Source organism: Microtus ochrogaster, chromosome 7 (genome assembly GCF_000317375.1).
Source record: "Microtus ochrogaster isolate Prairie Vole_2 chromosome 7, MicOch1.0, whole genome shotgun sequence".
Classification (NCBI taxonomy): Eukaryota; Metazoa; Chordata; class Mammalia; order Rodentia; family Cricetidae; genus Microtus; species Microtus ochrogaster.
Window position 1 is genome coordinate 18,056,387 of NC_022014.1, and position 15,319 is coordinate 18,071,705.

Consider the following 15,319-nt stretch of genomic DNA (forward strand, 5'->3'; position numbering starts at 1 on the left):
ATCTCCCTGTAGCGCATCTCCCTACAGTGTATCTCCCTGTAGCGCATCTCTCTACAGTGTATCTCCCTGTAGCGCATCTCCCTACAGTGTATCTCTATATAGCACATCTCTCTTCTGCTGAAAGAATGAGCACAGATCCTCTCTCTGATGCGATCGCTAAAGTGACAACGCTGCTTTACCAGTTTCTCAAGCACAGTCACTGTCATTCTCTCCATTAGCCTCTGTAGCCCAACCAAGATTATGATGCCCCAGTTAAAAGAGAAAACTGGACTTAGGAATGCCCCATGATTATTCAGGGCCACAGAGTTGACAAGATGCCTTGGCCCCATCCTGTCTGACTGGAAATTTGATGGCTCCTTCTTTTTAATTTTGTCAAGAGAAAGATCCCAGTCTCTGTTTCCACAACCATGTAAGATGTCTGACTCTCCTGATGGTTAGGACCACCTAGGGAAGAACGAGATAGGTGGTCCCTGTGAAAGTGCCAATCACAGGCAGCACTGAGCAGACTCAGGAGTTGCCAGCTTCTTTCCCTCCAGTCTTACAGAGCCACTCAGAAAGTTGAAGGGGTTTGTAGACACTGTAGCCTATGAGCAATGTACCGCGAAGATACTAGCAATCACCATCATGGCCACGTATCACATTCTCAGTCCGTCTAAAGAGTCCAGTCTGAAGCCTGCACATTGCTTAATCCTCATTAAGCCTTACAAACCAATCCAACTCCAAGACGTTCTCGACTTGCCGCAATCAGCAAGCCCATCCCTGTGAGCCACAAATGGGGCTGTCAACTCTTACCACTAAGGCAGAGAAATGCCGGGAAGAATGGCAGATCTGGAGAAGCAGAGAGCTTGGCCTGACAGCCTAGACTTGAATAAATTGTATTTTCTGCCCGGGGGCGATAAGGTGTAAATCTGAAGCATGTGTTACACTTACCCATCATTATGTCCTGAAATAGGGAAGGAGAACTGCATCTTGTCCGAAGTTGGTAGAAAAATTGTGCTCTGTGTAAATAGCTCAGCAGCCTTTGATGCTGAGCCGAGAGGGAAATAATCCTCAGAAAAACAAGCAGGAGCAGCCGGCTCCACAGCCCAGGAAGGGAGGCAGGGGAGGCACCAGCAGGTAGGCACTGTGCTTTCTCAGAGCCCCCGGGGCTGCACACACAAAGCTAAACTGTCTCCCCATCATCTTAGCTCCTGATAGGATTGTTTGCTCTAACATCTTCGTAGAGATGCAAACGTGTTTGGTGCAGGTAAAGAGGAAGCTGGGTAGGAGACAGGGGAGGGGAGAGGATTGGATAAGACTTCGGCATGAGCGCTGGACAGAATCAGGTGTGGCTAGCCAGCTTACAAGTACACCCGACAGAGGTAGACAAGGGGACATGGGGCAGCAACACCTTGGAACCCATTCATTCACTCACTCATTGATTCATTCATCCATTCAACAAAATACACACTTCCTGTCGTCTGGAAACTTACAGTCTAGTGAGGAAATAATGACCTAGTTCCACCCTGTGGCAGGGAAACACAGAGTGAGTGAGATAATAAGGCAAGAAGGCTGAACCCATGCAGATCCTGGAGCCAGAGACTGAGGCGGGTGAATGAGGCATGTCTGGGAGGATGGAGTGTGATGCATGCGAAGTATGTGGAGAGAATATTCCAGACAGAAGAAACCTGTGGACAGGCCCTGTGGGGGAAGAGCCGCTGGAACTCCGGGAACTGAATTGCCCAAGAATGTGAAACATAAAGGGGAAGAAGGGAGCAGGAGGATGTGCAAGACTCTAGAGAGTCTGGGGCTTTAACAGAAGGCATTAGGCTTCTTCCTGCTGGGCCTGTGTTGTGTGTCACTATTCCCAGGGAGGTCTGAACAGGGCTACTAACCCCAGACAGGGAACTAATGAAAATAGATCAAAGTGTAGCTACCACGCTTGTCCGACTTGGTGAACCAATGAGTTTTAGTGGAGTTACTTATAGGAATGTGGGTGTGAGGTTACTTACAGGAGCAAGAACAACTCTGACAACTCCACCACCAAAATCCCATCCCAGCATGACTGAAGGTGCACAAAAGCAAGAAACTGGGAGTGTGCTGCACAGCCTGCAGGCCCTCAACAGATTGGACGGGGTTTGTCTTTTTTAGATAGCTCTGCTAAACTCTGCTTCCTCCAGTCTGCCTGGCTGCTCCGAAAGTCTTCCAGGCAGCTGAGCTCCTTCGACAGTGTCTCAGCAATCGTTACTGTTTATATATGCTTGCGGAGAGAGGGGCCCAGTGAATCTGGTCAGTTTCACAGACTTCCTGAAGCTATTTTGAGCTGTTTACTTCCTGTCTTAATGAGTTTCCCTGCAGGATGGGGTGTTGCACCTCCCCTTGGAGCATCCTATTGTTTCACCTCCCTGTAAACATCTTAATGAGCTTTGCTCCAAGATGGAAGGTTTTCCAGCTCGGAGGGAAGTGCCGCACAGCAGCCTGACTTGCAAGCAGAACTTGGCCGCCATAGACCACCAGACTTGATAATGGTCAGCCTGGTGCCCAACCCTGACCCACTCTGCCCAATCAGTCCACACCAGCACACTGGAGAATGTGCCCCAGCACCCTCCCGGGGAGTAAGGGCAGCAAACAGAAGCCTGGTGTAAGTGCACTGGCAGGAACTAACATCTGGGCTGGAATGAGGGCCCAGCCTGGCAAGGGCCCGTCAAAGAGCAGGATGTAACTCTCTGTGTGCCCCTGGAGGGACTTTCCCACTCTCTTCTCTACAGAGAAGGACTTCGGCTCACCGGCTTCAGCTCCCCTGAGCCTGCATAGAGAGGACAAGTGGTAGCTAAGAGAAGTTCACAGGGGAGGGACCAAAGAAAGCTCTACATCCTGTTCAACTGAGGAAGACCACCTCAAAGAAGGACAAAGATTTTAATGAGTGTTCCATTGGGACACATCCTCACTGTGGACCGTAGGGCAGCCTCAACCTCCCTGGTCTTCGTGCCCTTATCTATAAAGGGAGGGGGATGAATGAGATGATCTCCTAGACCACTCCATCCCTCTCTGTTGCTCGGGGGTGGGGTGTCACTGCCTTTATCAAGTCACTTGGCACAGCACGTGTGTGGCCAGGCTAGGATCTGGACTAACTTCAGGAATAGACAGCACATTCTATCCTCGGCCCAATAATCTAAAGGTCAAGGGCTAAATAGTGGAGGAAAAGGAAGTTAATTGGGGCAGCTGGGATGTGCAATAATTAGACACTAGGCTGGAATTTGCTTTTACCAACAAATCTCGCCATGAGGATGGGCTAAGTGTAATTATGGGTAGTTTTCGAGGCTAAGTGTTTATAGTGTCTATACACATTAAGGAAAAGAAGGGAGGGCTTTGTTGAAACACCCCGGAAGTCATTCCTGACATAGTCAACCCCTTGCAATGATTGTGCTCACTATAAAATGCTCTGCTTGTTACGTGGCCTTACCAGCATCTCTCCAGGGGACAGGTTCATTAGCCGAGTCCAGTCACTGTGTGCAACAGCGACGAGAAAGTTCAGTTCTTAGAGGAACTGTTTGCTTAGGGATTTTGGCTCTCTAGCTCTTCTCCCACCGTGAGCCGCGAGAGCAACCTGGGCATCCTGAAGCAGTACAGCTAGCCAGCAATTGAGTTGTTCTGTATAATGGAGAAGATGTAGGGCTGTTCTACTCCCATTTCTTGCAGATGCTAAAGGCAAACAGTAGGTCCTAGGGGTTTGCCACCATCCTGTTCCTTGCACGTTGTAGGAGCACGCATAAATAATGACTGGATGATTAAAAACAAGCAAAGTGGAGAAGCAGCGAAAAAGGTGCTTCCTCTGAGAGGTGACCCCGTGACCCAGAGCCCTGTGTTCCTTCTGGGACAGCATAACCAAGAGGGTGTGTTTGACGTGGATTTGAATCCCAGCTTCTCTTGTTACTAGTTGTGGAGTTTTAATTTCCTTGATTTCCATCTCTGCACAGTGGGCCTGCAATACCCGTCCACAGTCACTGCTGTGAAGACCAAATGCAGTAACCATCCCAAGTCCAACACAGTGACTGACACATGGTTCCCTTTGTCTTCCTTTTTTGTGGCCCTTAAGAGCTGCTCAAGAAAGGCCGTCCCCAGGGCAGCACTTGTGCTCAACCTGGCCCTGACTGAATGGCATGGAGCCAGAGGGAAGTGGCCTGCACCCAGATCTCAGTGGCTGCAGGAATTCAATTCAGTCGGCATGGCTTTCTTCCAGCCAATCTTGCCAGATGTATTTGGCTTCAGCTCGAGGTTGCAAAGTGGTTATATAACCAAAAATCAAACAAGAAAGAAAGAAAAAGACTAGCATTTACAGAAAGCTCATAGTGTTTAGAGCATTTTTGTACGAATTGTCTCAGCTGATCCTCTCAGTGACCTTGAGAAGAAGCAGACTAGAACTCCCATTTTACAGACAAGGGAACCATGCCTTAAAGGGTTTATTTGGTGCATTTAATACCAAATACTGAGGGACAAGGTGAAAACTTGGACAGAGCTCTCTCATCCCTTGCCCTGGACTTCTTCCACACAACATCTTTATGATCATGCTTTCATCAAGCAAAAATAGAATAAGCCTGTTCTGTATGCCAGCTAAGTGCTCGGACTCAGAAATGAAAGGCGGAGTCAAGGTCAGGAGAGATGCATTCAGTATGATGGAAGCTGTGGGGAAGAACAAGGAGAGGCAAGAAAGAAGGGTCACCCAGCCTGCAAGTCTTCCTGGAGGAGAAGAGGCATCAGTTTAGCCTTGGAGACAGTGAGTGGTTGTCCAGGCAGAGAAGAATGAGCAGATTTACAGAAGCAGGGAGACCAGCAGGGTATACTCCAGGGCTACAGACCTATTGTCCCGACTCCACCTCCACTCTCTTGCTCATCCACTCATTTAACATGTATTTATGGCATCTGTGTGCCAGACACTGCGTGAGCTACTGGGGGAAGACGCATGAATGTGCTAGCAGATGTAGTCCCTGAGACCACGGACTTGACCATCCCATGATGCCTGCAGGCTGAGGCAGGAAGGAAGAGGACAGGAAGTAGGCAGGTATGTGAAGAGCACACCATAGAAGACCGGGTGAAGAGGTTGTCGATTTCAACCTGCAGGAGATGGACTGGCCTTAATAGATTTTCAGCACAGGATCACCTTCAGAAAGATAAGTTTGTAACGTAGCTAGAGAGAGTTGTCTGGAACTCCAAGAGTCAGTTAAGGAACCAGAGCAGCAGGAAGGGGCCGCTTCTATCCAGCAGGATAGAAAGAGAATGACAAAAGTCAAGGCAGACATGGCGGAGGATACTGCTGAGCCTTGTTGGCTGCTTATGTATGGGGGAGAAGAAGAAAGACTGGACAGTGACACTGGCAGGGGAGTCTAGGTTGAGCCCCTTGACAAGCAGATGCTGTTCCCCCTGATGGGAATTCTGGGAACTGTTGGTAGAGTGTGTGGTTTTCCCTGGGGAGAGGCCAACAAATGGCTGTTCACTCAGCTGGGGCCCCAATGACAAAGAATAGGTCCACCCAAGCCTAGCCTCATGTTGGGGTTATCACCAAGCTGGATAAGGGTTGCTTACAAAATATGGATGGCCCAAGCGCAGTGACATCACCAAAAAGCCCACCTCAGCATGATTTATAGCTCACAGATCTTCATCCCTGAAGCTCCCTATGCTACCTACAGGCCACTCAACCCTGTGCAGGAGTCTCCTCTCCTGTAATTTGTGAGTTTTGTTTACTTCCTGTGCCTTGTAAGTTTAGTTACTTCCTACCTCTTGATATAGCCCCTCCCTGGCCTTCAAAAGAAAATGTTTCTGATATGGAAGAAATAGCAACATAAGTAGAATATTGGAGCAAGTCCTGTGCCTTCTGGGACAGGCAGAGTGTGGGACATCTGGGGAACATCTGGAAGGCTTTTCTCAGAAGTAGTGTCGTTGTGTCTGTCTGCAGCCTGGGAAGGAGCCTAAAGCTTGGGGTATGGCTTAGAGGGTCAAGAGTTTCGAGATGATGTTATACGTGCTTGGAAATGGGTGGAATTTTTGGGGAGGGTGCTCAAAAGTGGTCAGATAACACGCAACAAGCCCCTGGGAGTACCCAAATTTCTTATTTGATACCAAAATCTTACTTGACAGACAACCAGCCATTAGGCAAGATAAGGAATAGAGAAATCTTTAGTACAAGAGGGTTAAGATTAGTGGGCAGTAGAGGCTCTGACTAGCTGTGGGAGTTCTAAGGTCTTGCTCATCCCTGGAGCTCAATGTGATGTCACCATGTCCTTTTCTCTCTCTCTTTTTCTTCTCTCCTTCAGGTGTTTACAAAATATGGGAAGTGTTACATGTTTAACTCAGGCGAGGATGGCAAGCCTCTGCTCACCACAGTCAAGGGGGGGACGGGCAACGGGCTGGAGATCATGCTGGACATTCAGCAAGATGAGTACCTGCCCATCTGGGGAGAGACAGGTGAGCTGGGCCCAGAGACTCTGGCACCGGGTGGTGGCGAGGGATGCAGGCTTCCCTCAGAAAGGTTGATGTGAGCCAAGTAGGTTATTCTTTGGCAAGGGGTCAGGTATATTCTGACAGATGGTGAAGCTGTCCCTGGCATGCTTATGCCCCTGGTTCCCTCGGATTCCTCCAGGTTAGAGGATAAAGGATGTGAGTATTGGGGAGAGAGAGAAGGCAGGGAGAGGAGGTCTAGAAGAAGGTTCAAAGGAACTGTTATGGTTGGGGGGTGAGTGGTTTGATCTGGGGGGAGAAGAGGATGGAATAAACCAACATAATCTTCTCTGAGCCATCCCAAATACCAGATCTATCCATGAAGTCCAACTACAAGGACACCAGGATATGCCTGGGGACTGTGGAGGAGGAGGATACAAGGTGTTAGAAAAATCAATGAACATGGACCTGGGGACATGAAACCATGCATGTGTAAGGCCCTAGAGTTCTGTGTGTGCTGCTTCAAGTATTCATTCTTTTTATTCTGTAGTTTATCATTAGCAGTCAAAGTAAGAATGTTACGATGTGTCTTTGTGTTTCTGTTAATATGAAGAGACACCATGGCCACAGCAACTCTTTAAAGGAAAACATTTTATTGGGACTGGCTTACAGTTCAGAGGTTAGTCTGTTGTCATCATGGCAGGAAGCATAACAGCATAACAGCATGCAGACAGACATGGTGCTGGAGAGGTACCTGAGAGTTCTACGTCTGGAATGGCAGGCAGCAGGAAGAGACAGTGAGCTACTGGGCCTAGCATGAGCTTCTAAAACTTCAAGGCCTACCCCTAGTGAAACACTTTCTCCAAAAAGACGACATACTATCCAGAAGGCCACACTTTCTAATAGTGCCACTTCCTCTGGACCTATGGGGGCCATTTTCATTCAAACCACCACATGGGAGGGGGAGGCTAAGTCATTGATCACAGCCTAGTAAAAGGAAGAAATGCTCCATGGTAGAAGTGGGGACACAGGGAAAGGCTCTGGGTACACAGTGTATTTTTGAATGGGGTCTTGAGATAGCCCTGAATTATCTAGGTGAGACTAATGTCATCAAAATGGTGTCTATAAGAGGGGCATAGGAAGGTCAGGAAGAGGAAAGGGCAGTGTGATGTAGCCATAAGCCAAGGAATATAGGAAGTTTCTAGAATTTCACCAGAAAAAGAATATCAAGATGTGTCTAAGACTAACAGTCAGAGATATAAATAGTATCCATATAGTAGTAATGTTGTACACAGGGCACATCAGGGAGTATCTCTGTCACTGTTCTGTTACTGTGAAGAAACACCATGACCGTGGCAAACTCTTATAAAGGAAACCAATTAACTGGGGCTGGCTTACAGTCTCAGAGGTTTAGTCCATTGGCATCATGGCGAGAAACATGACAGCATGCAGGCAGACATGGTGCTGAAGAAGTAGCTGAGAGTTCTAACTCTGGGTCTTCAGGCAGCAGGAAGAGAGCGACTCTGGGCCTAGCTCTTGCTTCTGAGACCTCCAAGCTCACCCCCAGTGACATACTTCCTCCATCAAGACCACACCTACCCCCAACAAGGCCTAATTATTTCAAATAATGCCACTCTCTAGTGACCAAACATTCTTATTCAAACCACCACATTCCACTGTCTTGCTCACATAGGCTTATAGTCTTATCATAATGCAAAATATACGTATTCAGTCCAACTTCAAAAGTCCCCATGGTCTATCACAGGCTCAACACTGTTTCAAATTCCGAAGTTCAAAGTCTCTTCTGAGACTCAAGGAAATCTCTTAACTGTAACCTTGTAAAATCGAAATCAAAAAGCAGATCGCGTACTTCCAACATACAATGGCACAGGATATATATTACCATTCCAAAAGGTAGGAAAGGGAGCAAAGTGAGAAGAAAATACTGTACCAAAGAAAGTCTGAAAACCAGCTGGGCAAACTCCAGACTGCATCCCCATGTCTGATGTCAAAGGGCTCTTCAGATCTCCAACTCCTTTCGGCTTTGTTGGCTACAACACACTTTTCTCTCTTGGGCTGGTTCCCCACCTAGTCTGCAGCTCTCAGCAAGTATCCCATGGCTCTGGCATCTCCAGAATCTTAGGGTCTTCAATACAATCCAGGCTTCACCTTGGAGTCTCTAACACAATCCAGGCTTTACCTTGGAGTCTCTAACACAATCCAGGCTTCGCCTTCACTGCTTCATGCAGTGGCCTCTCTAGGCCTCTGTTCAGGAACACCCCTGCCACATGCCTGACCTCAGCAGCTTTCCTTAGCCATGGAGAAAGATTGCACAACACCTGCCTTCTGCCTTGACTCTAAAGACAGAACCATGTAGCCAAAGCTTCCAAATTCTGTTGCTTTCTGGGGATTTAAATTTGACTCCTCGTTCAAATATATTTTCATAGGCTTTCTGTTTTCTGTGGTTTCTTTATTGCTAAACTTTTCCTTAATTCCTTTTAACAAGTTGGAAGCTCATTTGGGTGGGGTCTTGCCTTGAGTTCACTGCCCCTTTTATTCAATTTAGCATCAGGCTTTCCTTTAAACTCTTTCTCTCCTTGAGCACTCGTCTTAGCTCCAATATACTTCCTGGTTCTCCTTTTTTCCTCAAATTGTACATTTTGTATTTTTCCTTGTTCGTCTTGCTCCTTTTCATTATAGATCTGCATAAGAGTGTCCACTAACAACCACATGACACAGTCTTGAAATCTTCTCTGCAACACCATTAATCAAAAATTCTTCAATTTTTTTTTTTTTTTTTGCCTCAGGCAGATTTTCTGGACAGGGTCAAAAAGCAGCAACATTCTTTGCAAAAATATTGCAAGAATGATCTCTGAACCACTTACTTAAATTCTCCCCCACAGAAACTTCTTGAGCTCTGGCCCCCACAGTTCAAATTGCCCTCAGCACTGTCTTCTGTGTTCCTACTAGGATGGCCCATTAAGCCCCACTTGAAGTGTTCAACTGCTTTCCTTATCCAAAGTCCTAAAATCCATATTCTGCCAACATAAGAGCGTGGTCAAGCCAACCACAAGAATACACTCCCTGGTATTAACTTCTTTCTAGTCATCGTTCTATTGATATGAAGAGACACCACAACCATGGCGACTCTTATAAAGGAAAGCATTTAATTGGGGCTGTCTTATGGTTTCACAGATTTAGTCCATTATCAGCATGGCACAAAGCATAGCAGCATGCAGACAGACATGGTACTGGAGAAGGAGCCAAGAGTTCTGCATTCAGATTAGCAGGCAGCAGGAAGAGAGAGCCACTGGGTCTGGCTTCAGCTTCCAAAACCTCCAAGCCCACCCCCAATGTCACACTTCTTCCAACAAGCCCCCACCTCCTAATCCTTCTTGGCTATGCCACTCCCTGATGACTAAGCACTCAAATGCACGGTCTATGGGGGTCATTCTCATTCAAAACAGCACAGGGAGGGTAGCTGAGTGGGTGAGATGAGCCTGCAGAGACCAGTAGAGAAGAGTAGAAAGAGTAGATCCAGCAGAAGAGAGAGCCTGAGCCTTAAAGCCAGAGCTGAGAAAGAGAGAGAGGCCAGACACCCCTAACTCTATATTTTGTTGCCCCTCCCATGCTTACTCTCACTGAGGAAGAGCCTGAGGCCTGGCTTCTCCATAGCCCTGCCTTCCAGCTGCCAAGGCAGAAGGCTTTCAGCCCTGAAGTTGACCAGCTGCAGTGACAAGCATTCTCTTGCAACCAAACTGTCTCCTTCTCCCCAGCACCTCATCTGAGCACCCTGATGGAGAGAGGTGACCCTGGTCATTGATGCCCACATGATGGGTATCTCTCAGTTGCTTCAGCTGGGAAAATAAACTCTCCCTATCTAAGAGGTAAAATCTCCCTATACCACATGCAGCAGGATAAAAGTCTGTGTTCCCACTTAGCTCTGGCATCTCTGAGAGCTGGTCATCTGGACCAGACTTTTCAAAATATTTTTAGGTGAGGCTGAATACTTGGATTATGGGATTTGTAACCTTCTAACCCCAAGTCCTGGAGGTAGGTACCTGAAGTGTATTCCTTCGTACAGAAGCCAAAACATATGTGCCTGTTAAATTATCTAAAGGAAAAGACAGGGATATTAAATAAGCCCTGAAACCCTGCCTAAGCAGAAGTTAGTCCTGTCCTTCTGTGGTGACTTGGCAGGTGCTATCCTGATGCCTTGAGTCAGGAACATAAGTGCAAATACTGACAACACACACAATGCCAGGCCCTCCATCACAGACATCCTCACACAGTCCAGGCCCCTACATCAACAGGATCTTGAACCTGAACACCAGCTACTGGTAGAGAGAACTCTGGTGATAGAGAGCTTTGTAACCAGAGCCACCTAGGAAGTCAGTATCCTCCACAACATGAGTGATAAATGAACCTCAGAGGTCTTCTATACTAGGCCAACCTCCTTGTTTACCTGAGGCCCAGAATGAAACAATGATGTATTGACATCAACCAAGCCATCCCTGTTCTGACCCAGACTTGACCATGAACTATGCCAAGTTAGAGAAGTCCCTAATTGAGATGAAGAACTAGCCCCATTTCTAACATGGAGCAGGGATTGGGTTGTTGTCAAAGATGCAGAAATTGCAAGACAAAGGCCCTACCTTTTGAGAAGCAGAGAAACTGAATCTCACTCCTGCCAAGAGCTCTATGCTCTCTTTTGAAGTTGGACATTTGGGGAAACACATAGCAGCAACTTGAGGCTCTGCAGGGAATGGGTAGAAAACAGATGGGGACAAGAAACTCGTTAGAGGAGAATCTGATCAGCACTGTCCAGTAGAACTTCCTGGAATCAAGGGAATGTTCTCTGTGCCATTCAGTACGTTATCTGTGGCTAGGGAAAATGAGGAACTATAATTTTAATATTACCTTTTTAATATATTAATTTAAAGCTAAATAGCCCCAAGAGCCTTATGCTACCATATTGTGGAGCAGTTAGTACATTGGAATGCAGCGTCATCAAGCCGTGATTGGTTCTGTTCAATCTTGTCTCCATAGCTACCTCTCACAGTCTTCTGTCCTCCTCATCCTTGTCTTTCCCCTCACTATGACCCTGAGTGACAAGCAGAGTTCCTTGTTCTGACTATAGAAGGAAGCTGAGATTAAGTCCCTTCCTCAAAGCCACACAGTTGGAAGTTCTGGATTCTTATATCAGCCCTTCCTCCCTTCCTCCACTGTATTTTTCTTCAGGCTGAGAAGCCAGCTGAGCAATGGCTGTCTCAATGTCACTGAGAGACCTTGGTTCCTAAAGTTGCTTATTTCCTGGGTGATGAGCTTCAGTGGGACACTTGTCTGTGAAGTTACCTGAGTAGGGACAGAGACACCTGACTCCTTGGCTATTGGTCCTAAGGTCTATGAGCAGCAGTACTGCCACAGCTACCAAAAACAGCCTTCCAGACCTACCAAGGTACATGGCTGCACAGAAGCCAGCTTGCTTCTCAATTCCTGAAGGAAGGATCCTAGGTCCCTATAGGAAATATCTGGGTGATGATGGAGGAGAAAAGAAATATAACTGCTGGGGGAATGGCCGCAGATGGCTTGATGACCCAGGCAGTATAAGAAAACAGAGAAAATGGTGTAACAGGGTGATGCAAACCCAATGGCAAATCTAGTTTTTCCGATTCTAGCCGTGTGTCTTGGGACAAGTAGAGGAACTTTGGGTTCCTCATTTGTAAAACAGAGGTGAATAAAAACTGAAATTCATTGGCTGTTCAGGATGGCTAAGGGGCTCAGAGGAGAGGGCTCCTTATGCTCCACAGGAAAGGACAATCTAGAGATCTCATAATGTCACAAGGGTCCTGGTTGCCCTTGATGTTGGGAATCCTCTTCCTATTGGAAGAGAATCTTTGAGACTCTTGCCTTGTGGACAGCCCCATGCTCAGAAAGAGAAAGAAGGAAAGAGGGAGCAAGGACCTTCCTTGGATGTAATTCCAATGGGAGGACACTAATTTGAAAGACCGCTGTTGCCTCATGCTTAGTATACAGAAGGTAACTCCATGAAAATGATCACAAATGCGCCTTCCACCAGGCTGCTGATAAGGAGCCCAGGGCATCAAACATCTCTAAGTGGGACACCCTGGCAATCTCCCATTTTGAGGATGCATGTGAACCTAGACAGGGTGCCCCAAAATGGGCCCTGTGGAGAATCAGAAGTTCTGGGACTTTATATGTTCCACAAATAAAAAGGCTCTGGGGTCAGAAAAAGAATCTAGGGAGCCCTGGTTAGACCGTGAAATGCACCTTTATTCATTGCGGGAATTCTTTAATTTGCTACATCATGAATCTCCAAGACAGATATATTGTACGCAGCATTTATTTTCTAAATGCCTTTGGCCATGGAAGCCTCCTTTTCCATAAAGGAGCTCACAAAATATGCTTCTGGAAAAAGCCATCCTAGACCAGAGAAGTGCAGATTTCACGGCCAGAGTTTTCTAACGGAAATTAAATTGAAGACAGGTGGGAGGTTGTTAAAAATGAAACTCTGTGTAGATACCTCTGAGTAACTTCAAAGATAAAAGAAATAGGCAGTGGGTTATCTGGGTTGCACATGAGAGGAACCCGAATCAAACAAGCTTAGGCATCAAAAGAATTGTATTGCCCTTGGAATCTGAGACAAACTCCAACCACCAGCCAGCGGGAGGAGAGGGCTGCAGCTCAGAGAGGGCTGGGACCAAGATGTCTGTCCCCTGGGTGTTCTCACCTGCCTCCCTCTGAATTCCTACCCTTCTCCCTCAGGAGACACAGGCTTTTTCTATGCGTATTGTATCCCATGTACTCATGTAGCTCTCAGCAGTTACTAAGATTTTTATGTTTCAGATCCTGCCACACGGCCAGACTACTTTGATTGCATCACTGATCTCCCATTAAACACACACACACACACACACACACACACACACACACACACACACACAGAAGGTAGTTATTGGCCCAACTGAGTTGAGTGACCTGCCCCTGGGCCAATCAACAGTGAGTAAGGGATTGCCCTTCTAGTGGGGACTCTGCATAGATACTGGGGAAGTTGGATGGAGGTGAGGAGGAGGGGTCCCTCAGAGAACTGGGCTGGAGGAGGTGGACCATGGAGAGTGCTGAGAGGAGCAGCATCTGGAGAGACCAGAATCTGTGCTGAGGGAGCTTCAGTTCTTAGTGCCCGTGCTCAAACACAGGGAATATGACAGCCAGGGCTCCCTCTTCCCAGATCTTCCACCTCTCATTCATTTCAATGCAAAATACACTGTTGTAATCAAATATAATCTGCCTTCATTTTCCCAAATCCTAGTGTTAAGTATGCATGAATGTGATATTATGTCAGATATATTTCTGAGCAAAGGAATTATTTTTGAGACCTGTGCTGTAGCATGGTAAAATCAGCCCCCATCATCCCTTGGGCCCTACCCCAGCCTAATGCCTCCTTCGGTGACTTCACTCTGAATATACTGGCTTTCCTTGGTGCTTCTGGAATATTCCAGGACTGTCTTCCTTCAGGGCATCTGTATCTGCTATTCCCTCTGCTTATAATCTATTACTCGAGCGTCTACCTGATTTCCTCCTCTGCGCAGTTTTTGCTCTATTATCACCTGCTGGGTAAGGCTTAAATTCCCTGGGCTCTGTTTTTACAATTGTGACCCTACCTACTCTCACTCCATCTCTCACCTGCCAAACTGGTCCCTTCATTCATATTGTGTTCCTTTCTTCAAATATGCTACACGATTTACCTTTGTTATTTATTTATTTTGGTCTGTCCCTTCCCATAAAACATAAGCCCCTAGCATCTTGAATCTGGATCTCACAGGATAATAATATTTATTGATGGAGAAAAAAAATCACTTGAATTATGCATACTGCTAGAGTCAAGACGAAGAAGGAACAAGTATTAATGATCAGCTACTGTGTGCCACAAACATTCTGTCTCGTGACCCCTTCTTGATCCCCTGCTAATGAGGTATTACAGTGCCCAGTGAAAGATGAAGAAACTAGGTCCCAGAGAAGTTGAGTGAGCTCCCCAGGGGCAATCTAGTTAAGTGGATGAAGCAGTTGAATTAAGCGTAAAACCGCATAGGAAGCCCAAAGCAACCATGCTCAGTCCACCAAACCCTTTTAATGTGCAAATTGTTACTGTAAAAGTGCTCCTGGGAAAATAGCTGCAGAGGAGTGGTTTGGGTGATGCCTCTGGAAAGTGAGTGACACCTGGAAATAGGTCTGCCCTGCCTCCTTTTCTGCCTGGTCCTCTTTCCTTTATAAGAGTGGGTTTGTTATATTGAAGGAAAGGTTAGCATGCTCACCACATAGAAAAGAGATGAGAGTAAAGATACCCTGCAGGTGGAGATTCCAGTCTGCTTCTCTCCCTTGCTCCCTATGGCCAACCCTGGAAGACCCCAAGGCTCTAGGGACCCCAGTTTGAAAACTCTGGATGGGAAGCTGGCGGGGTAGACTAGTCAATAAAGTGCTTGCCTTGCAATTGTGAAGAACCAGATGTGGATCGCCAGATACCATATAAAAAAGGGGGTGTGGTGACATGGGTTTATCATTCCAGAGAGATAAAGAGATAAAGAGATGAGAAGTAGAGACAGGAATATTCCTATAGTACTCAGCTAGCCTACCCTGGTCTATGTGGGGGACATTTCTCACATTTCCAATGAGAGACCAAGTCTTACCTAAAAGTTAGATGGCTCAGGAGCTGAGCCACAATACCCAAAGTTATCCTCCAACCTCCATACCCATACCCACATGCGCACACATACAAGTACATACTAAAAAGAGAAATGAAGGAAGGAAGGAAGGAAGGAAGGAAGGAAGGAAGGAAGGAAGGAAGGAAGGGAGGGAGGAAGGAAGGAAGGAAGGAAGGAGGAAGGAAGGA

General features: G+C 46.9%; 1 protein-coding gene across 2 annotated transcripts in view; it reads left to right on the forward strand.

Annotated features, from left to right (window-relative positions):
• Asic2 (acid sensing ion channel subunit 2) overlaps positions 1-15,319 on the forward strand; it is a 1,090,353-nt gene that overhangs the window by 982,969 nt on the left and 92,065 nt on the right. For both annotated transcript variants that reach the window (XM_005349398.2, XM_005349397.2), the window contains exon 2: positions 6,288-6,438. In XM_005349398.2, coding sequence (XP_005349455.1) covers positions 6,288-6,438 — 151 coding nt within the window. The remainder of the gene's footprint in view (positions 1-6,287; positions 6,439-15,319) is intronic.